Here is a 24,924-nt window from a genome sequence, read left to right as displayed (position 1 = left end):
TACATACAAGAGGAAGTGAGGGGTAAGGGAAGAATAATACAAGTGGAAGAAATGTTTTACAGTAGAGGGGGTTGAGAGAGAAGAGGGGAGGGGAGGGGAGGGGAGGGGGGATAGTAGAGGATAGGATAGAGAGCAGAATTCATCAGACACTAGAATGGCAATATGTAAATCAATGGAAATGTAATTGATGTAACTGATGTGATTCAGCAATCTGTATACGGGGTAAAAATGGGAGTTCATAACCCTTTTGAATCAAACCGTGAAATATGATATATCAAGAAAGATGTAATGTTTTGAACGACCAACAATAATAAAAAAGATCCAAAGACCACCAAAGTCTGACTCTTGATTGCTTTCTACTCACATGACATATCCACAGCATGTGTTCCAGCTACAACTGACTCTTTGAAGCTCTAGCTTCCATCTTTAATAATACCTACAGAAACTCTGTCTATAGGAAAGTTTACCTAGTTTCCTAGCATTTCTCTATCCAGATACATGACTAGCCTCCACACAGTGTTCTATGACTTTTATATATGTTAACTCATTTAATTGAAACAAATTACTATTTTGTATCCATGGTACATATGATGAAACTGAGGCTCAAGAGACATTAAGTAGCATTCCCAAGATATAGCAGCTTCTAAATGGTAGAGCTTGTAACTAAACCCAAGAAGCCTATCTCCAAAACTTGTTTCCTGAAAGATTCAAGATTCAAGGTCAAGCCTCTACTCTGAAATCTTCCCCTATGTTCAAATCATGCTGTTTTCACCTCCTCTTAAAAGTCCCCACAGATATCATGTCATGGATTAGAATCAACTCCTCTCTTTCCTGCTCTTTCTCACTGAATGATCTCTACATATCAGATCTCTCTCCCTCCCTCTCTTTCCTCTCTTATTGTGAACTTGTGAAGGATACCTCTATCCTTCCATAGAAACACTGGTAACTGCAAGAGATGTGTCCATGGATTTGGAGGTACTCAAATGGACTTCAGATATCCCTGAGACTACCTGGTTCTACCCGCTTAATAAAGATGAAAAAACTGAAGATCAGACATACTAAGCAATGTTCTACAGGGCATTCAGATACTTAATCATAAAATCACAAATTGTGTTATAGAAGGAGCCTTTCATAACTATAGTTCCGGAATTTTTCTACTACATGGTGGTTCTTGATTATGCCAATGAATATAACATTGTACCTACAGTCGATAATACTGTATATTGCACTTAAAATTTTGTTAAAAGAGTATATCCCATGTTATGTTCTCATCACTATAAAATAAAAGTAACTAAGTAAAAAGAAAATTGTACCACCAGTGATGATGTTAACAGATTGAGACAACTCAGATTCAGGAAAGATGGGGGAAAGGAAAGGAAATAATGAAAACAGAAAAAGGAAGTGGGGAGGGCAATCCCATTAGCTGTTCACCTATGTCCTAGAATTATGACCTCTTTAGGAAATTTCTAGGCAGGGAACAATGCCATCATCCTTTTGGGGAACAAAGCTATCAAATCTGTACATGAGCATGTTTAATCTGCAATAAACATAATGATACTATTATAACTACTCAATATTTACTCTAATTGTTCCAAGCCAAAATAACAGGAGAGTGAGAGTAAAATAAAGGTCACAATAGATCTGCCCCATTACACTTTATCCACTTACATTTTCAATTTGGAGGTAATGGAGTACTGTGTCCTGAATTAAAACACTCAGCATATATTTGTTATTAGGAGTAAAAGCCTATGATTGAGAATCATGGCCATTCCCACATCTCTTGCAGTTACCAGTGTTTTTATGGAAAGATACAGAGGTATCCTTCATGAGTTCACAATAAGAGAGGAGAGTGGGAAGGAGGAGAAAGGGCAGTTCTGGGCTAAGATATTCAGGCTTTTATATGATAGAGGTGGTGCTTTGCATCTTCTTTCTGATTTAATATCTTCACAGGGCTTCAAAAGGAAAGCAGCAATCTTGGCCTGGGAAATGGCAAAGAAAGGCAGTTTGTTTCAGTAGTTCCTGCACAAGACCATCTATGACAAGTGAATCTCAAAACTCATTTAAGTGTTATTCTTAGTCCATAGCCTTACAGATTTGGCAGAGCTAAAGGAAGTTTCTTGAGAGAGAATAATACTTTAGATTTAAATGAATTTTTTTTTTTACAAGGAAAAGCAAAAGGCACCAGATTCAATCTTACTAGCCTCTTTTAATAAGCAGACTTTACCAGTGTATTTCTGATGAGAGCATATCTGGTCATCGATGTAAATTTTGACAAAGAAAAAAAAAGAGTAATGTGATCTTTGCAATTGGTCTATATCATTGCTGCCCTGGTCAAGTAATGTTCTTCAATCTTCCTATTAGAGTGTGATGCTGACATGCAGACGCTAGGGGCAATGTTGTCTAACAAATACAGGCCTTGGAAGATGAACTTCAGAGAAAATTTCTGGAACTCTGCAATAAACAAAGTGGTCATTTTAAAAAAAATCAGGAAACAAGAAGGGTATTTTCCTCTACATTTATTTTGTACTATGTTCCTCTCTCTGTCTTCATATTTGCTTAGAAAAGAGATCCACTAACATATAGTGTACACACACACACACACACACACACACACACACACACACACACCAGCCAAATCTTGGAGAATTTACCTCTCAACCAGCATCTTCAAAAGCTAATCCCTTTTATCTATTTACACTAAGTACTCTTTCTACCATATTTTGATAATGTCCTTTCTGGTCCTTAGATATAGATTCTTCCTCTTAGTGCTTTTAAATGTTTCCATCTAAAATAGAAATTTAATCTGTTAGTATTTCCCTGTGTAGAATCCTCTGATCATGTAGGATATTTCATCTCATACATCAAGGGTTGGCAAAAATTGTTTTGTAAAGGGTTAAATAGCAGATATCTTAGACTTTGTGGGTCCCATGATCTCTATCGCAACTACCTACTCAGTTCTCTTGTACATATATCAGCCATGGAATAGGCATGACTGAATAGAGTTTTATTTATAAAAACTGATAATGGGCTAGGTTTCACTTGCTGGCTGTAGTCAGCTGTGCAAGTCGGAAAATCTTGCTCCTTCCTCTTGAATTCCTGAAATCTGCCTAGGGTTAAGATAAGAATACCTCACTTCACATACCCATGAAGTGACTCAGAAGAAAGGCCTACTTAGTTTATACCAGAAACCTATCAGTCCCACTCAGTTTCTGACTCTAAAATAAACAACCATAGAGTTCTTTATTAGATAACCTAGGAGGAAGACTCACCAAAAGAGTCACCCAAGATTCCCACAATGGGACATGAGGACCACTATGAAGAGGTTGCCTACAAAGTGACTGAGGGAACTGATAACAGAACAGGAGTACTTAATATTAGGCAAAGGGTATAAAAGCAGCGATAACAATAGGTAACACAAAAAGGAGAAATGATTAAAGGGAAATGGTCAAGGCAGAGAAAGCTGCTAGGAGTTGTCTCTTTCTACTTACCTGCTTTCAAGGCTCTTTGGCCTCTTATGAGGTAGCCCAGTGTAACATTCAAGAGCCTCGGCCATGGAGTCAGGCTGCTTAAGTTTTGAATATCAGCTCAGTCTCTTAACTTTCAGTGTGAATTGTAGGCGGGTCTATATCTTAGTTTCTGCATCTCAAAATGGAATGATAACAGTACTATCTCTGGAACTTTTGATGTGATTAAATAAACAGTATACACAGGCTGGGAGCGGTGGCTCATGCCTGTGATCCCAGCGGCTTGGCAGACACAGGCAGGAGGATCATGAGTTCAAAGCCAGCCTCAGCAACAGCCAGATGCTAAGCATCTCAGTGAGACCCTGTCTCTAATAAAATACAAAACAGGGCTGGGGATGTGGCTCAGTGGTCAAGTGCCCCTGAGTTCAATCCCTGGTACAAAAAAAAAGTATACACAAAGCACTTAAAACAGGGTCTGGCATAATGGTAAGCAGTAAGTGTCAACTATTATTACTATGGAAATCTGGGGACAGAGCCAGCATTCACAGAATTATCAGGTGGTTACAAGTTTGGGACTTTGACATGGCTAGTTCTGCCTGAGGGCCTGCATTTCAGAACTTCCATTCTGACAAGATAGAGTGTTGCTTACTAAATATACTCAAAGGCCTAATATTGTGGAGTTTTATGCAAATGACCTTTTAGCCAGAACACAGGAAGAAAGTGACCTTTCAAATAAAGAACTTAGTAGCAAAGCATTTTTCTTTTGCCAATCAAACCAGTGGCTACTTTCTGCAAAGTTGGTCATAATGTCTAACAAATCTAGGTCTTATCCAACCTTTTTTGTTTTTACTCTCCTTGACCCACTTTTAGTTGTTTATTGTCTCTCATCTAGAATATCTCCTGTTTTCAGTTTCACTCCCTTATTAATTGTACTCTTTTTAGGGCGGTGTTTGTACAAATCAGACACAAATATACTTTTTACCACCCAATTTACAAGCTTTTGTTTCTTCCCCACTATTTGATAAATAAATCCCTAATTCCTCTTCTGTTTATTCAAGGTCCAGTCTAATATGTTTCCATTCCTTTATTTTAAAATGAATTAGGTTTATACTTTACTAGCAGCATGGTTAGTATTTTTTTCTATTGAATTTCTTCTGTTTGTTTTTAAAATTAAAATAAAGCAAGAATGATGTTTTTAGCATATCATTCTAAGAATTTCTACACAAGCATAGATTCATATACCCACTACTATAATCATGATAAAGGACAGTTATATCACCCCTCCGCCAAAAAGAAACCTTCTTCATGATATTACATTTTAGTTACACTCTATCACTATCCTTAGCCTCTGGGAACCATTGATCTGTTCTTTGACACTTCAATTTTCTCTTGTCTAGAGTGACATATAAATGGAATGTACTCTACCCAACATTTTGAAACTGACTTTTTTTTCACTTAGCATAATGCCTTTGAGAATTATCCAATTTGTTGTATCCAGAGTCCATTCCTATGTGTTGCTAAATAGTATTCTGTGGTATAAATGTATAAATGTACTACAGTTTGTTTAGCCATTCACCTATTAAAGGGCATCTGAATTCTCACTACTTTTTAGCTACTATGAATAAACTAGTATGAACATTCATATGCATTTTTTTGATCTTGAATAAATGTCCAAGAATTCAATTGCTATATCATAAAGTCTCAGCACATTTTCTACTGCTAGAATGATAGGATTCTTTAAAATGAACAGAAATTTACTTGGCTCATGGTCCTGTATTCTGGGAAGTCCAGCATGGCACAAGCAGCTACTGAGGGCTTTCATGTTGTGCCATAACATGGTGGAAGAGTAAGCAAGCACACACAAGACAGAAAGAAACATCAAGCCAAATTCATCTCTTTTTTTCAGGAACTGCAATAACTAACCTATTCTTAGGAAAATGACATTAATACATTCATGAGGACAGAGCCTCATGGCCTAATCACTTCTTAAAGGTCCCATCTTTCAACACTAAGAATAGCAATTAAATTTCAACATGAGTTTTGGAGGGTTGGTCAAATCATTGCATATGGTAATTGCATGTTTCATTTTTAAAGAAACTTCCAAACTGTCAAGAGAAAGGCAGCCAAAGGTGGTCAAAGGGCAGCCAAAAATAATAATGATAAGGTAGGCTCACTCCAAAAGGGAGAATAATTAGGATGCTGGACAAGGTCCTGACAGTGGCACAGATAAGAATGTAGCAAAACAAAAATCTTTATAACTTCTTTTCTTAAGCTGATCTATAGTCCAGGAAATAGAAGGGTGGAACTCCTTTACTGCCCTCCCCAAAAGGTGACTACCAAAGCAAGAAGTCTTGCTGTCCCCAAAGATAGGATTCTACCTTGACTTATTAGCATTGGGGACAGCCAGATTTCTCATCTGGGGCTGCAGAAAAAAAATAAAAGAGTTTCAAAAAGGAAAACTTCCTAAACATTCTCTAAATAGGTTATCAAGCTGCTTTACTTGCCTGCATTCTCCAAAAACTGGCAGAACTCCAGGGGAACATTGCTGTGAAATGTGGTCCTAGATCATGTACCTTAAGAGCCTACACTACATTTAAATCATTGTATAACAAGCATTTGAGCCATTTTCAATGATAAAGGTTGGAAAAGTGGTTTCTTCATGGGTAAAGTGTCAGAGCAGATAAGCAGTAGAGTGTAATGGTTAAGAGTGTGGATGCTGCTAGGCGAGGTGGTGCACATCTATAATTCCAGTGGCTCAGGAAGCTGAGGCAGGAGGATCGCAAGATCAAAACCAGCCTCAGCAAATTAGCAAGGCCCTAAGCAACTCAGTGAGACCCTGTCTTTAAATAAAATACAAAATAGGGCTGGGGATGTGATGTGGCTCAGTGGTCGAATGCTCCTGAGTTCAATCCCCTGTACCAAAAAAAGAAAAGGGTGTGGGTTCTGACAGACAAGGGCTGATATCTTATATACAAAGAACTCTTAAGAATTGAGTGAATAAAATAAAAAGCCCAATGTAAAAATGAGGAAAAGAGATGAACAGATAACTTGCAGAAGATAAAAAAAATTATCCTCAAACATGGAAACATGTTCAAACTCATTCAAAATTTGGGAAATGCAAAGTAAAACTGCACTGAGACACCATTTCTCACCTATCAGACTGGCAAAAAGATATGACAACACATTCTGTTGGTGAGGCTGTGAGGAATTAGGCACTCTTATGCATTGATGGTGGGAAGGCAAACTGCTACAACTCTTCTGGCAGTAAATCCACAATATCTAATAAAATGACATGCATCCTTATTTTTAAATATAACAGATTTCTTGAAATATAATCCACATACCATACAATTAACCCATTTAAAGCATACAGTTCAATGATTTCTTTAAAATTCAAAGTTGTGTAACCATCACCACAATGAATTTTAGAATATTTTATCATCCCCCAAAGAAACTCCATCACATTAGCAGTTATTCCTCATTTTTCCTCACGATTCTCTCTGCTCCTAGCTTTATGTAATTATAATACCTACTTTCATCTCTCAATAGCAAAGAGGCACAAGTGAAAATATAGGATTGAACATTCAAAGAAATCATGGAAAAGATGCTAGTTTATGAAGACTGTGAGATTGAGGAGTCAAGTCACATTTACCTAAATTCCCAGGGAAAGGGAAGCTCTGGCATCTGAGTTAAAAATGAATGATGCCTTTATTTTAGGCTAAGTACAGCACTACCACCTCTAGGTCAATCTTAAGGATTTTACTTTCAATAGCCTGAAAGAACACTTCTAAGGCTATATTCATTAAACCAAGGCATCCATATGATTCTAGAGAAAATACCAGAAGTTCTATACTGAGAAGCCCTCCAGATAATCAAAGGAGTCTGGCAGTTCTAGAATTGTTGGATGTTACTGACAGCATCTTTGTCATCCTTTCCTAATGACCTTTCCACTAGATTAGTTGTTCAGAAATGGAAAGAGTTATATATAACAGTTATATATTCCAGGAGCTGAAACTATTTCTCCCATAATATTGGCTTACCCAGATCTAACCATTTACCTTGGGAAACTTCTCCTTTGTCTGTAATTCTCAAAAAAAGACTGGTCATAGCTAAAGGTAACTATTCAATGTGAGAAAAGGAAATTGATGATTGAGGCTACCATCAAGACATGGATACACTGAAGGCACCCAAAACTTCAAGGAGGTCTAATAAAATCATGACAATCCAGAGCATCAGAGGTTAGAAAAATTCAGTCTATACTCAGTGGGGTAGACTTCCTTTTTAAAAACTTTTCTTTTTCCTATGATCTTAGATTTAAAACAGGCCCCAAATATCAGGAGGTATCAAAAGAATCCTACCCTAAGAAATTATCTGGCCTGGGAACATTATGATCATTGATTTCAGCTACAGTACAGCAGACAGATGGTTTAGGCAGCAGGCCTGAAATTGCTATCCTTAGAAGGTCCTGCTTATAAGGTTAGCCCTTTGTTTGCATCTGGGAACTTGGTTCTTGGAGTATTCCCAGTCAACAGTTAACTTATTAGAGTGGCACACTGTGCCTAGACTATTTTTGCAAGTGATACTGAACACCTGCCTTCCTTCTGGGAGTCTGGCATTTCAGTACGTGCTAGGCAGAGAGTGCTTATGTAATTAGTCACCAATAAAACCCCTGGGCACTGAGTCTCTAATGGGCTGCCATGGTAGAAAACATTTCGCATGTGTTGCTGTGTTTTCCTTGTTGGGGGAGAGTGCACTCTATGTAACTCTTCATAAGGAAAAGAGAACGTACAAAGCCTGTACAAGGAGTTCTCCAGACTCCATCTGTGTCTTTTTCCATTATGATCTAGCTATGTATCCTTCTGCATCATTATAATTACTCTTAACCATAAACAACATTAATATACATGTTCTGGAAGTCTCGCAAATCACCAAACCTGGGTACTCTTGAGGATCTCTGACATAGACACTTCTTCATCTAGCCCCTCACAGCTAAACCCAATGTTCAATGAATAGTCAATGTCCTGGAAGAAATACCTAAACTTCAGGTGTGTGGTTCTGCCACAGTACTTTAAATAGCTACTAAAGCCTATTTGAAATTCTGAGCATGTTTAGTAAGTGAAAAATTCATCATGCACAAAGATTTATTGAGCACCTACTGTATGTCAGATACTGCGGTTTCAGTCTGAGGACAGGTGTGGAAAGCCCTAAGTATTACTCTATCCTATCCTAAGCACCAGATTCTCCATGAAATTCCATTTCAGTGGATTTCACAAAAAAGCACTTCACTGGATCTTTATCCTTCCTAAGGGCATGATATCATATTACAAGTGGCGGAACCCTCATTAAGATAATATACGTATCCCCTTTTTTCTGAACTCCAATTCACAACTACTAACTGACAATGTTTATCAAAGAAGTATCCATTTCCTTGAACCTCATTACCTGAAATTGACCAAGACCTTCATTTAAAATCCTTACTCTGGAAAGCAATATTCACAGCTCTCCATATTCTGACTATATATGTGGACCAATAGGTAAAACAAGAGGTATGTTTTAATCAAAGTTTTGGGAATATATCTGCACTGCAATACTTCTTCAAATAATATGTCTAGTTCTACTTTACCAGTCTAATTTGTCTTTGTTTATAACAACTCATTATAATATTTACCCAAATGATGATTTACAATAATGGCTTTCACATTTGTAATTTCCCCATACCATAGGATAATACTGCAATCCTCACAGGTCACACAGTACCCAGGAAGCATACTAGCCAGTTAAGAAGATCTACAAGACAGAATACTGAACAGCCCCAGGGGAGATATAAAAGTGTGACATGCTGTCTTTTCTTTTTCAAACACGTCACCACTATCTAACCCTGCCAATGTATTCTGTAGCCATTGAAGACCCCGGCAGCCTTTCAAGTTCCAATTGCTTCCCACTCAGTTTTTTTTTTAAAGATATTTTGGGGGGCTGGGGTTGTGGCTCAGCAGTATAGTACTTGCCTAGTGCATATGAGGCCCTGGGTTTGATCCTCAGCTCCACATAAAAATAAATAAATAAAACAAAGGTATTGTGTACAACTACAACTAAAAAATAGATATTAAAAAATATTTTCTAAAATGATGGACACAGTATCTTATTTTATTTATATTTATGTGGTGCTGAGGATCAAACCCAGTGCCTCACATGTGCAAGGCAAGCGCTCTACCACTGAGTTATAATCCCAGTGCCCCACTCAGTTTTAATATTCCTTCTACTACTCCTTGCTAGGTCATACCAATGTCAACCAATGACTCCCACCTGCCTGAGAAGCTTCATAATGGGAACCAGAATACATGGTGAAACAAGTATCTGATTCCCACTGATACTAATCAGTTGTAATACTTGGTGTAATTGGATAGATATTAGCAAGAAGAGCAGTTGTGGGAGCTTTCCTGCCACTACAAAACACTCAGAATATATCAGAATTTCCCTTCCAATTAAGAACAGTATGCCCCAACCCAGAAAATGGTAATGTCTGTTCTGCCATTGTTTCTTTAATGTAACTGACCCTCCTAAGTATTAAACATGGGTTGACTCATAAAACCAAGCTACAAATACTCACAAGCATTCTCATGATCACCTCAGACCTTCCTTACCATCTCTCTAAACACACTCATATTTCTTGTATTTCTTCCTCACTACTGCAACCACCTACTCCAATTGCAGCTGCCATTTTTTAAATTGATTTTTTTAAAAAAAAATACATGACAGAAGAATGCAATTCTTATTACATGTATACAGCACAATTTTTCATATCTCTGGTTGTATATAAAGTATGTTCACACCAATTCATGTCTTCATTGATGTCCATCATATTCCACCATCATCACTAACCCCCCCTTTCCCTCCCACCCCTCTGCCCTATCTAGAATTCATCTATTCTTTCCATGCTCCTCCTCCCTACCCAACTATGAGTCAGCCTCCTTATATCAGAGAAAACATTCAGCATTTGTTTTTTTGGGATTGGCTAACTTCACTTAGCATTATCTTCTCTACCACCATCCATTTACCTGCAAATGCCATGATTTTATTCTCTTTTATTGCTGAGTAATACTCCATTGTGTATATATGCCACATTTTTTTATTCACTGAAGGGCATCTAGGTTGGCTCTACAATTTAGCTATTGTAAATTGTGCTGCTATAAACATTGATGTGGCTGTGTCCCTGCAGTATGCTGTTTTTAAGTCTTTTGGGTATAAACCGAGGAGAGGGATAGCTGGGTCAAATGGTGGTACCATTCCCAGATTTCCAAGGAATCTCCATACTGCTTTCCATATTGGCTGCACCAATTTGCAGTCCCACCATGCAGCTGCCATTAATTCCAACTCATTTACATTTATTCGTTCTCTCATCTTTTAATTTGCCTGCCTCTGAGTCTCAGGTTCAAATTCCTGCCTCTAAGCCTTCTTTGATTTGGTCACCTTTACTAGATTCCTCCTCCTTCTCTCTAATTTTTTTCAGCTAAGCTTGTTTTCTGGTTTAGGCATCCCAAAATGTCTTAGGTGAAAACTCTGCTCTCACTTGGAATGCAACATAATTAAGTGGTATTTATCCCTAGGATGCAAGAGTAGTTATATATATATATATATATATATATATATATATATATATATATATATATATACACACACACACACAAATAAATAAATGTGACACATAATATTAACAGAATAAAGCCTAAAAAATTAAGCACTAATTCATGATAAAAACACTCAAAAAATTAGGTATAGAGGAGATGTGTCTCAACATAATAAAGGCCATGCATGACAAGCCCACAGCTAACATACTCAACAGCTAAAGACTTTCCCTCAAAGACCAGAAATAAGACAAAGATGTCCACTCTCATCACTGCTGTTCAATGTAGTACTGTAAGTCTCAGCCAGATTATTCAGGAAGAAAAAATGTAACAGACATCCAAATTGGAAAGAAAGAAGTAAAAATCTGTTTGCAGATTACATTTTATATGTAAAACCCCTAAAGAATGCACCCCCAAACAATGCTGAACAACACATGAATACAGTAAAGTTCCAGAATACAAATTCAACACAAAAATCAGTTGCATGTTCACACTCTTACAATGAACTATCTAAAAAAGAAATTAAGAAAATAATCTGATTTGCAATAGTATCAAAAAGAATAAGATACTTAAACATAACCTAACCAAGGAAGGGAAAGACTTGGGCATGGAAACTATGAAATATTGCAGAAAGAAATTAAAGAACACACAAAAGATAAGCTATCCTATGTCTATGAGTTGAAAGAAGCAATACTGTCAAAATGTCCATACTACCCTAGGAGATCTACAATCCCTATCAAAATTCCAATGACAAACCTGACATTAATATGGAAACACAAGACTAAAATAGCCAAAGCAATTTTGAAGAAGCAATCAATCTTGAAGCTTCATACTTCCTGATTTCAAATTACATTACAAAAGCATAGTGAACAAATCAGTAGTATACAGGTATAAAATTAGACACATAGACTGATGGAACAAAATAGAGCCCAGAGATAAATTCATGCATACATAGTGAATTGATCTTCCAAAAGGTGTCAAGACTACAAAATGTGGAAAGGATAATCTATTTAATATAGTATGTTGGGAAAACTGGATGTCTACATGCAAAAGAATAAAATAGGACACTTAAACTATTCACAAAAATTAACTCAAATATATTGAAGATATTATATGAAAACATGAAATTTCAGGAAAAGGCTGTTTGCAATCATTTTTAGATAGGACACCAAAAACATAGGGAATAAAAAGGAAAACAAGTGGGACTATATCACACTGAAAACCTTCTGCATCGCAAAGGAAACAATCAATACAATGAAAAAAACAATGTACAGGATGGAAGAAAATATTTGGAAACCATACATCTAATAAGGAAATAACATCCAGAATATATAACATGCCTGTAGTCACAACTACTCAGAAGGCTGAGATACGAGGTTCACATGATCCCAGGGTTCCAAGCCCAGTATGGGCAACATAGTAAGACCTACTGTCTTGGAAGGAAAAGAGAGAAGCAAAGAAAAAAAATGATTAAATACATCAAATATAAAATTGCAAGGGAAATATTAAAATATTTTAAACCAAATGAAAATAGATCTTATCAAAGTTTGTGAGATTCATTAAAGACAGTGCTTAAGTGGAAATTTATAGCACTGAATGCATGTATTAGAAAAGAAAAAATGATCTAAAACCAATTACCTAACCTTCAACATTTGGAACCTAGGAAAAGTAGAGCATATTAAATAAAAAGTAAGTAGAAGAAAAGACATAGAAAATTAGAGTAGAAATCAATGACAACAAAAAGAGGAAATAAACAGAAAAAGTCAACAAAACCAAAAGCCAGTCTAAGAAAATAAGAACACAAATTACTAATATCAGAAATGCAAAAAGGGATGTAAGTATAGATCTCATGAAAATTAAAAGGACAACAAAGGAATATTATGAACAGTTCTATGCTCACAAATTTGATGACCTAGATGATACAGACCAATTTCTTGAAAGATGCCAGAACTCTCACAAGAAACAGACAATCTGAGAAGATCTATATCTATTAAATAAGTTGAATCAATAACTCAGGAGGATAGCAAGTGTGAGGCCAGCTTCAGCAATTTACTAAGACCTTGTTTCAGAAATAAAATAAAAAGTGCTAGAGATATATCTCAAAGGTTGAGCACCCCTGGGTTCAATGCTCAGTTGCCCAGTAATGAGGGGGGGGGGGAGGGAGAGAGTAATTGAAAAAATTGAAAACAAACTGAATCAATAACGTTCCACATCAATATTCTACAAAACATTTAAGGAATAAATTGTGTCAATTCTCTCCAATTTCTTTCATAAAACAGAAGCAGAGAAAATTTTTCCTACCTCATTTTATGAGGTTACCATCACCCTAACACTAAAATCAGGCAAAGAATTAAAAGCAGAAAAAGACAACTATAGGTAAATAGTAAACAGATATGAAAATCCTCATTAAAATATTAGCAAATTGAACCCTATATGAAAACAATTATATACTTCAACAGGACGAAATTTATTCCAGGTATTCAATTGTGGTACAACATTTGAGTGTCAATTAAAGTATTTCGGGGCTGGGGATGTGGCTCAAGCGGTAGCGCGCTTGCCTGGCATGCGCGCGGAGCTGGGTTCATCCTCAGCACCACATACAAAGATGTTGTGTCCGCCAAATAGTAAAAAAAAAAAAGTAAAAATATTAAAAAATTCTCTCTCTCAAAAAATCCATTTAAAGTAATTCAGCAAATCAACAGGCTAAAGAAGAAAAATCACATGATGAAATTAGTAGATAAAGAAAAATTATTTGGCACATACCCACATTTACAGCAGCCTAATTCACAACAGCCATATATAAAATGGAGTTTTACTCATCCATAAAGAAGAATGAAATTATGGCATTTTCTGATAAATGGATGAAATTGGAGAATATCATGCAAAGTGAAATAGGCCAGATTCAGAAAGTAAAGAGTTGAGTGTTTTCTCTCATATATGAAAGTTAGAGAAAAAAATGGGGGTTGTCTCATGAAAATAGAACAGAGACCACAAGCAGAGAGGAAGGGAACCAGGGGGAAGGAGGAGGGGAGGAAAAGAGGAGGTACTGGGGAATGAAATTGACAAAATTATGTTATATGCATATACAAATATGTTAAAATGAATCCTAATCTTACATATAATTAGATGCACCAATAGAAATTAATTTAGAAAAGAAAAAGCATTTGACAATATCCAACATCCATTCAGATTTAATAATGAAAAAAAACCTCAGAAAACTAGGAATAGAAGGGAACCTTCTCAACATTCTAAGAATATCTAAAAGTAAAACAAAACCCCTATAGCTAACATCATGTAAGAAACTAGAATGTTTGGGCTGCGGTTGTGGCTCAGCAGTAGAGTGCTTGCCTAGCACGTGCCAGGCATTGGGTTCGATCCTCAGCACCACACACAAAAAAATAATAAAGGTATTGTGTCCAACTACAACTAAAACTATATATATATATATATATATATATATATATATATATATATATATATATATATATATATGAATGAAAGAAACTAGAATCTTTCCCACTAAGATCAGGAACAAGGCAAGGACGTTCTTTTCTCACCATTCCTTTTCAACATTTATTGGAAGTCCTAAGTAATTCAATAAGATAAGTAAAGGAAAGAATGTATACTGTTTGGGAAGGAGGTAATAAAACTGTCCTTGTTCATAGATAACATGGTTGTCTATGCAGAAATTCTACAAGAATCAACAAGAAGTTAGAACTAATAAGCAATTATTACAAGACTGAAGGACATAAGGTTAATATACAAAAGTCAATTACTTTTCTATAAAACAGCAATGAATAAATAAGTAGAATTTGAAATTTAAAACATAATACCATTTAAAATTAGTATCTCTCAAAATGAAATACTTAAGTAGAAATCTATTGGAATATATACGAGATATGTATGAGGAATACTGCAAAGCTCTGACAAAAAACTTGAAGAACTAAATAAAAGGAGAGATATTCCCTTGTTCATGGATAGAAAGACTCAACGTTGTCAAGGTATCAGGCTTGCTACTTGATCTACAGAATCAATGGATCACAATAAAAACCTTAACAAGTTATTTGGTGGATATAACAAATTAGTTCTCAAGTTCATATGGAAAGGCAAAAGACTCAGAATAGCTAATACAATATCAGAGGAGAAGAACTACATTAAGAGGACTGATACTACTCAACTTCAAGTCTTACTATAAAACCTCAGTAATCAAGACAATGTGATTGTTGAGAATAGAAAAATAGATCAATAAAACATAACAGAGAGCCTATAAATTCATATAGCCAATGAATCTTTGAAAAAGGAATAAGCATAACACAATGGAGAGGTGTCTGTTCAGGTTTTTGACCCATTTTTTAATGGGTCTTTTAAACAAATGCTACTTGAACAACTGAACAACATGAAGAAAAAATATTCTTGACACAAACCTTACACCCTTCATAAAAATTAACTCAAAATGGACCACAGACTTATATGCAAAACACAAAACTATAAAATTCCTACAAGGTAACATAGGTAAAAATCTAGATAATCTGGGTTTGGTGATGACTTAATACCACACCTAAGGTACAACTTATGAAAGAAATTTTATATTTTGTTAAAATTAAAATCTTCTGTTCTGCAAAAGATACAATCAAGATAATGAAAAAAGAAGCCACAGACTGGGAGAAAATATTTTAAGACATGTATGATAAAGGCCTGTTGTCCAAAGTTAACAAACAACTTTAAAACTCAACAGTGGGAAAATAAACATTCTGATTAAAAAATGGGTCAAACCTGAACAGACACCTCACCAAAGAATACATACAGATGGCATATAAACACATGAAAAGACATTCTACATTACATAGCATTAGGGATTTGCAAATTAAAACAACAAAGCTATATTACTACAGAATTTATAGAATGGCCAAAATTCAGAACACTGACCATGCCAAATACTGGCAAGGAAGTGGATGGAGCACAGGAACTCTCATTTATTATTGGTGGGAATACAAAATGATCTAGCCAGTTTGGCAGACACGTTGGCAATATCTTATAAAACTAAGCATACTCCTACCATATGACCCAATCATCCTACTCTTTGGTATTTATCGAAATGAACTGAAAACTTTATGTCCATACAAAAACCTTAACATCAGTGTTTATAGCACCTTTACTCATAACAAAACTTGGATGCAATCAAGATATCCCTTAGTAGGTGAGCAGATAAATAAACTGGTACATCTAGGCAATGTATTATTCAGCACTGAAAAGAAAAGAGCTATCAAGCCATGAGAAGACATGAAGGAATATTAAATTCATATTATTAAATAAAAGAAGCCAATCTGGAAAGGCTATATACTATATGATTGCAATTCTGTGACATTCTGGAAAAGGCACAACTACACAGAAATAAAATAATCAGTAGTTTACAGGGATTAGAAGACGGAAGAGATAAATAGGTGGAGCACAGAGATTTTGAAGGCAGTGAAAATATTCTATATGATACTGTAATGGTGGATATATGTCATTATACATTTGTCCATCCAAGAGTGAATGTTATCAACTCTGGACTTTGGGTGATAATGATGTGTCAATGTAGATTCATAAATTGTAACAAATGTACCACCCTGGTGGAAGATTTTGATACAAGAGGAGGTTATGCATGCCTTTGGATAGGAGTTATGTGGGGAATCTCTTAACTGTTTCAGTTTTGCTGTTAATCTAAAATTGCCCAAAAAAGGGGAAAGTCTTTAATTATTTTTAAATTTAGGCTTTGTATGCCAAATAATCTGTGTCACAACTATTTAATTCTGCTACTGCAGTGCAAAAGAGTCATAGATTATAGGTAAATGAGTGGACATGAATGTGTTCCTATACAACTTCATTCGGAAAAAGTCAGTCGGCTAGATTTGGTCCAAAGCATAGTTTGCCAAACCTTGTTGTTCATGGTTTGTCTCTCTAGTTCTTAGCCTTCTGTGCTACTCTGCATATGAGCCATCCCTGTCATAAACCCTAAACCCAGACTAATTGATTGGTGCCTAGGCTAATTTCAGAAGATTCAGGCAAAACTCACCATGTCCAATAATGAAAGTTATCACCTACTCCTACAAAATCTGCTCTTCTCACCACAGCTTCTAGAGTGTTAATTAGCAAATTGCTCATTCAGGCATTGAGGTAAGAATTCTGGTAGTTAGCTATAATTTATCTCATACATCACTGCCAACTGGTCAACAATTTCTGATGATTTTTTCCCCCAAACACTGTTACATCTGTCCCCTTCTTCTTTCTCTCCTCATCTCCTGTCATAGGCCCAGGCCCTTACAGTCTCTTGGTTAGACTATTCTAATACATTTAGGCAAGGCAAGATTATTTTCAACCACCAAATATGCTATGATGATCTATATAGCTTTGCCTTTTGCTTGGGGGGGGTCTTCTCCCCTGTAACTCCTACTCCCACCTTTTATCTCCTTGATGAACTCCTAGTCATTATTCAAAACCCAGTTCAGACTGTCCCTTTCACTCTTAATGCCTCCTGAAGGCTACTTAGCTTAATGAGAATACCCTTGACAATCCCAAAACATATGTCCTAAGAGTTGCCAAATTCATGACTAATTGGAAAATTTAAGTACCCACATCAGAACTATAGGGATGAAATAATTAATTGAGCTATTAAATACTGTAACTAAAATAAACTGCATTTCATTACATCATTACTTTAGTAACATCAACCTTTAACTTAATCTGAAAAGAAACAATAAAGATCTTATCATTTTAGGAAGTTTATTGCATATATAACCATAAACCAAGAACAGAGAGCAACTTTATAGAAACCCTTGCTCCCACACAGCTGTCATGCAGAATGTGAATCAAACATTGATCACAGCAAAATTACAATGTCTTCATGTAACAGACCTTTGGAAATCATTAAAACAGTGAGTATCAAATCTATAAATGTCAAGAGGCTACCCATACTTCTATTTATTATTGTACTTGCATTAAAAAACACCTATCACCCTGATGAGAACATGAGCTTCTTGGCAACAGGCCTCTTTTTATACCAAAGCTGACCTAACAGAAAGGAACCATTCCAAAAACATTTGTTGAATTAAATTACCTCCTAATTGGTCTCTCTGCTTCCAGGACATCTTCCTCTCCCAAATCCTGCCAGTTCTTTTGCAAAAACACATCTCTGATGTCACTTCATTGCCCCTAAAACCTTTCAGGCTGTTCATAATATTCATTACAGGACTATGTTCTCACACCCTGGAAGGCAGGTAAGAACCTTCACATCCAGGCCTCAGCCTACATTCCCAGTTTAATTTTCCAGCCTCTCCTTTTTACATGCTAGTTCATGCCACACGATATGTTCCTGGAACACTTTTGGATTTTTCTTATTCCATGCCTTTTTAAAAGCTGTCTCCTCTGTCTGAAAGGTCCTCCTGCTTTCATCTGCTTAAAACATTCTTATTAATTAAGCTTAGTTCAAATATCACTGCCTTTGTAGCTTTCCCTGGCCCCTCACAGAATCATTATCTCCCTCATTTGTTTCTCTGTACCACTGTGTTTATTCTGAAAATATACTAAATTAATTCTGCAGGAAGGGAAAGAGAGAGGAAAAAGAGGGAGTGCCCTGTCAAAGGACTTACCCCAGCATCGACTGCAGCACTACGTGTTAAGCATATTGTTCAAGCAGCAGTGGGAGGATGGGGCTGGATGACCTTTAAGTCATGAGATGCTACAGTGCGCATCTTTCACACAGTATGTGTCCTCCTATGAGTGCGTGAGCGGGGGAGGGGGGAGTCAGGGAGAGGGAGAGGAAAAGGGGAAGGGAAAGGCAAGGATAGGCAGAGATAGAGAGAAATGAAATTGGAGAGAAGAGGGTGGACGCAGTGCAGCAAGAGCCGATGGGCGGACCCAAATTTCTTCCGCTTTACAGTTTTGCAGAGGTCTAGCTCTGCATCAAGCGCTGAAGCAAAGGGGTGGGGGATAGGGGGGGGAGGCGGAAAGGGGAGGGACTGCGCTCCCTCTGAGCGTGCCCAGCCTCGACTGCCTGACTGATCACCTTCCGCTCCAACAGGACCAGTTCCTCCACGCCGTGACTCACGCCTATTGTGCCAGGCTAGGCGCACTCAGCAGTGCAGACCCACAGGTGGCATTGGCTAGGAGAGGGTTCCCGCCAGGCTAGGCAGTGGAGCGCCGCACAGCCCGCCTTCCCGCCTCCCAGCCGCCGCCCAAGCAGTTCCTACCCAGCGCCAGCAGGCCTGCTAGGTCGATCTTCGAGCCGAAGATGCGGCGGGGCTGGAAGATGGCTCTGTCTGGGGGGCTGCGGTGCTGCCGCCGAGTACTGTCCTGGGTGCCAGTGCTCGTTATTGTCCTCGTCGTGCTCTGGTCCTACTATGCCTACGTCTTTGAACTCTGCCTTGGTAAGTGGAGCTGGGCACCTAAGGTGGGGAAATTATGCTCCAGCATAATCGTCTGCCCTACCCTTCACACTGGTGTCCCCTGTGTTCAAGCCCTCACTCTGCGGTTTTCCCTTGGCTCGCTGAAGAGCTCCCTGTCCCAGCCTCTGGCTTCCCACAATATCTCCTGCACCCTCCCATTAGGGTCCCACCAAGTCGCCATCGCTTCCCACCTAGGGTTTCTTATTTCTTTGCCCTACCCACAGTAATATCCTGGCTCTTACCACTGGGGCCCCCTTTACTCAAGCAGGACAACCACTTGCGCCTTATGTTCTCCTTCTAAGGGCCTCCACCCTATCCAATTGAGGAAACAACAAATCCTGTGTCCTTAAACTGTCTGCTCACACTATGAATCCCACCCATGCATCCAACTACGAGCCCTACCATTTTCCCTCCTACTAGGATTCCATACTAGGGACTCCTAACTAAGAATCCAAACGTATTTCCTGTACTTTCTCATTACCTCACCTTTTCCCCACATTGAGATCCATACTTTTCTTGAAATCTCACATTGCCTGAAGTGCTTTATATCTTTATCCACTTGCCATCCCACAGTACACTCTGTTCTGTCCCACTGAGGCCTCCCCTTCTCACATAGTAATGTAAGCCCTCCATTCTCTTTCCATGTGGACTCTCCCTGTTTTCTAGGCCCTTCTAATGGGACAGGGGTTCTACACAAAAATCCCTCCCCTCAAACTGGAGCCCCTAATTTTATCACGCAACGGTTCCCTCCAGTTTCTTGCCTTCCTGCTTTGAGGAAAGTTTAACTCCTTTCCATTGGGGGTCCCATGTTATTTTCTGACACCTCCTACTACTGAATCTGCTTTGGTGATACTGAGATCTTGCCTTTTCTCCTATCTTCTCATACTACAGTGTTCTCTTTATCTTCCTCAAAGGGATCACACAATCTCTATCATAACCCTTCAAAGGACAGGTTTAAATCATGATTCCAGAATCCTTGTTATCCTTTTCTGGGGGGGGGGGCAGGACTCACTCCCCATCTCCTGCGGTTCTTTTCTACTGTTAACACCACATTCTGCCAACCTCTTCCTCTGGTGTTTAGAGTTAAGATTACATTTGTCCCCATCTTCTCAAACTGGGGAAGTCCCATCTTTTCCTATTGGAGTTACTAACATTTCCTAGTTCTCTCAATAGGAGCATTGTTTCTTGTTCCCTCTCATTAGAACAACACTTGTATGACTCTGTGGTATTCTCTTGTACCCTGTCCTGTCACAATAAGACTCACTTTGTCCCTTCCTTATTTGTTATATGGTTCTCACCATCTTGTGCTTTCAGACCCCAAATTCCACAATATATCCCAGTACAAGTTCTTTCCTATGTAGATTGCCCCTAGTCCCTTGTCCTTATTAATGGCCTTCTAGTTTTCTTATAAACTCATAATAGTTTTCAAATATTATATCTTGTCTCCTCAAAACAGAATCATTTCACAGTGAAATTTCGCCTTGCCTCTACAAGAATCCCCATCTCTTCTCAAAAGAGGTTCCACTAATATTTATCATTACTTTAACCCTAGAATCCCATTGCCAGTACCCTTATACTTGTGACCTGCAATGTTCCCTGTTCATTCAGTGTGAGGTTCTCTGTCCCATTGTATTAGAATTCCTACTTTATCCTCAGACATTCTCTCAAACCCAAGTCCTTCCAAGACTCCATTATTTTTTTCATACCAGAACTTCTCACCTTATAAATCATGGTTGGGGTACTGATATTTCAATCCCTGGGCCCGAGTTAACTTATACACCTCTTCTCTTACTTATTTAATAAAGCAGTATTCTATCCTAGGTAGTCTAAGATGTACTAAGGAGGCAAGAAATGACCCTATTTTCCAATATAGAACTTTCTTCTATATACAGCAGAGTTTGAATTCTCCTCACCTCCTTCATAGAGATAATATGGAAAATGCAAAGGTGCTTAAATATAAATTTCATTAGTTGCTTTCATGGATACATTTTTAAGCTGTTTTTCTTTTCTATCTCAATCTGGTATTGAGTTACATTAAGCAGACTATGCAATCAATAAGTGGGAAATTTTTCTATTCTCAGACCTCACCACTTTGGCTTTTTTGAATGATTGATTAAAGGTCAAAAGTTCAGCTCCACTATTATGGTATGGACATTGCTCCTAGGATCAGTGCCATATTGTAAGTACTATTAAACATATTTTGGAATTCTTTAATACTGACTCATATGAGCTTTGCCAAGAAATCTTTTTTAAAAATCAGCTCTGATAATGCCTAACATTCATATAACACTAACTTTGTTCCAGAAAACGTTCTGAGTACAACAGATACATTAACTCTCTCCATATTACCTCTTTAATACTCACAAGCTTATGAAGCTGGCACTATTACTATCTCCATTTTGCAAACTTGTAAAACCTGAGGCACAGCTGAGCAAACTGAGGTAAAGGCAGGGTTAGAATCAGTGTAAATCAGGGTAAGTCAGTGTAAATCAGGGTTAGAATCAGTGTAAATAACTGATTTATAGCCTTATGAAATACATACTATTGTTATGCCCAGTTCATAGACAAGTAAACTGAGGAACAGACTAAGTAGCTTATCTAATGTCATGGAGCTAGTAAATGGCCAAGCTTGGATAGCAACTCCAGCAGTATGGCTCCACAGTTCATGTTCTTAACCCCCATACTATTTAACATCCTTCTTCCTCTCAAGTAACACAGAGGTCAAAACTTGTGACTCACAGTCCAGATGTAACCTGTAGAGGTATTTTATTTGGCTTGCACACTGTTTTCTTAACATTTGACACCAGTTACCACTAATTAAAAATTAGGATAAGCTGGGTACAGTGGCACACATCTATAGTCCCAGCACTTAGGAGACTGGGGCAGGAGAATTGCTTGAGCCCAGGAGTTCAAAACCAGTCTGGTCTTTACTCAAAAAAGTAAATAAATGAATTAGGAGAATAAGGCAATTCTGACTTCCAATTCCAGTTCCACCATTCCATCCTGCCATCTTCATTTTACAAATAAGCAACCTGAATTTCAAATTTTCTTAAAGTAACACCATTACTAAAGAATAAAGAATTGGAAGTCAAAGCTGTCTCCTACCAAGGCCATGCCTCTTTCAATGAAACCAAAGTACAGATTCAAATTTCAATACAACTCAAAACATAATTGTCATGGTTTGGATGTGAGGTGTTCCCCAAAAGCTCATGTGTGACACAATGCAAGAACATTCAGAGGTGAAATGATTGGGTTATGAGAGCCTTAACCCAATCCGTGAATTAATCCCCTGATTGGGATTAATCAAGTGGTAACTGAAGGCAGGTTGGGTATAACTGGAGGAGATGGGGCATTGGGAGCATGCCTTTGGGGTATTATATTTTGTATCTGGCAAGTGGAGTCTCTCTCTTTCTCTCTGCTTCCTGATAATCATGTGAGACACTTTCCTCTGCCACACTCTTCTGCCATGATGTTCTGCCTCACCATGAGCCCCAAGGAATGGAGCCAGCTGTCTGTGGACTGAGACCTCTGAAACTGTGAGCCCCCAAATGAACTTTTCCTCCTCTAAAATTGTTTTTATCAGGTCTTTTTAGTTATGGCAGCGAAAAGGCTGTCTCAAAGAGTAACATTAAAGAACTGACTTCTTTCTAGGGATAGAACCTGATGTCTTTCTCCACAATATCAAGTTACAGCTGAAACCCAAAGTGATGTTTTTGTACTATAATTCTTAGAGTTTGGATCCTGGTAGTTCCTAGCCAAGAGACCCAAGGCAAGTTACCTAATCTCTCTCAACCTCAGTTGCCTCACATATACCTTACCTATATAGTTGTTTCTACATACCACAATACTTGCTCAGTACCTACTGTATGCCAAGCATTGCTGTTATTTGGTATAAATAATATGGTGCTTGAAAATCATGAATCACAGTTCACAGCATATTGTAAGAATTCATTAGATACCAACTTGTTTTTGTTAACAAGAATGTAAAGGGTTCTTCATGACTTGTGAAAATAAGAGGCTTAAACTTTTAGAGAAGGAGAAAAGTAACTGTATACATTTTGTTGGGGTAAAATTTATATAATTTATATAATATAAAATTAACCATTTTAAAGTATTCGTTTCAGTGCCCATTTAGTATGTTCATAGGGTTGTACAACCATTTCTTCGGTGTAGTTTCAAAAACATTGTCTTCACCCCAAAAGGAAACCTCATAGGCACTGAACAGTCACTCCCTGTTCCATACTCCCCCTGTCCCTGCTAACTTATTAATCTGCATTCTATATGTGTATTTACCCATTCTGGATATTTTGTATAAGTAGCATTATGCAATATGTGTCCTTTTGTGTCTGGCTTCTTTTAATTACCTTGATATTTTCACTATCCATCTACATTATAGTATGTAACAGTAATTCATTCCTTTTATGGTTGAATAATATGCTATTGTATGTAGATGCCACAATTTGTTTACCTATTCATCTGTTGATGGTGATTTCAGCTGTTTCTACTTTTGTATATTATGAATAGTGCTCACACAAACATTTGCATGCAAGTATTTGTTTAAATATCTGTCTTCAATTCTTTTGGGTATATATCAGGGAGAAGGGTGGACGTTTTTAGGCTATATGGTAGTTTTATGTTTAACTTTTTGAGGAAACTCAAAAAAGTGTTCCACAGTGGCTGCACCATTTTACATTCCAACAAGCAATGTAGGAGGATTCCAATTTCTCCACATCCTTACCAACACTAGTTATTTTCCATTTTTTAGAAATCATAGCCATCTTAGTGGGTGTAAAGTGGCATCTTATTATGGTTTGATTTGCATTTCCCTAATGTCTAAAGATATTGAGTATCTTTTTATGTACTTGTTGGCCATTTGTGTATCTTTGGAAAAATATCTATTCAAGCCTTTGGCCAGTTTTATATTGGGGTTTTTATTGGATTGTCTTAGTTGTTGAGTTGTAATGTTTCTTTATATGTTCAGGATACTCAGTCTTTATCAGATAAATTATTTGCAAGTATTTTTCCCTTTCTATGAGTTGTCATTTTGATTTCTTGATGGTATCATTTAATGCAAAACATTTTTTTAAATTTTGAAACATTGAATTAACTTATTTTTCTTCTGTTGTCCCTGCTTTTGGTGTCGTATCTAAGAATCTATTCCCAAATGCCAGGCAGTAAAGATTTACCCCTGTGATTTCTTATAAGAGTTCTTTACTTTTAGCTCTTTTTTTTATCTGAAAAAAATATTTTTATTGAGGTTTAAGCCCACTTACATTTTAAATGTCATATATTTTATTTTAGTTCTTTTTAATCTTTTATTTATTTTTTTTATTGATTGTTCAAAACATTACAGAGCTCTTGATAAATCATCTTTCAAACATTTGACTCAATTGGGTTTTGAACTCCCATTTTTAC

General features: G+C 37.2%; 2 protein-coding genes across 3 annotated transcripts in view; one reads left to right on the top strand and one right to left on the bottom strand.

Annotated features, from left to right (window-relative positions):
- The window catches only part of Pbdc1 (polysaccharide biosynthesis domain containing 1), a 346,698-nt gene extending 327,662 nt beyond the window's left edge, over positions 1-19,036 (bottom strand). The window contains exon 1 of the mRNA XM_005337492.5: positions 18,715-19,036. The gene's annotated coding sequence lies outside the window, so the exon portion shown is untranslated. The remainder of the gene's footprint in view (positions 1-18,714) is intronic.
- A 51-nt stretch (positions 19,037-19,087) lies between these two features.
- Positions 19,088-24,924, top strand: part of Zdhhc15 (zDHHC palmitoyltransferase 15) — a 94,437-nt gene continuing 88,600 nt past the window's right edge. Inside the window, exon 1 of one of the 2 annotated variants that reach the window (XM_005337490.5) lies at positions 19,088-19,491. In XM_005337490.5, the coding sequence (XP_005337547.1) occupies positions 19,356-19,491 (136 nt within the window). In that variant the 5' untranslated portion in view covers positions 19,088-19,355. Of the gene's footprint in view, positions 19,492-21,587; positions 21,689-24,924 lie in introns of those variants that run through there. The other variant, XM_040281766.2, reaches the window with a different exon arrangement.

This window comes from Ictidomys tridecemlineatus, chromosome X, assembly GCF_052094955.1.
Source record: "Ictidomys tridecemlineatus isolate mIctTri1 chromosome X, mIctTri1.hap1, whole genome shotgun sequence".
In the NCBI taxonomy this organism is placed as follows: domain Eukaryota; kingdom Metazoa; phylum Chordata; class Mammalia; order Rodentia; family Sciuridae; genus Ictidomys; species Ictidomys tridecemlineatus.
The sequence above is the reverse complement of the archived record's forward strand: the minus strand, read 5'-3'. Positions and strand labels throughout refer to the sequence as shown.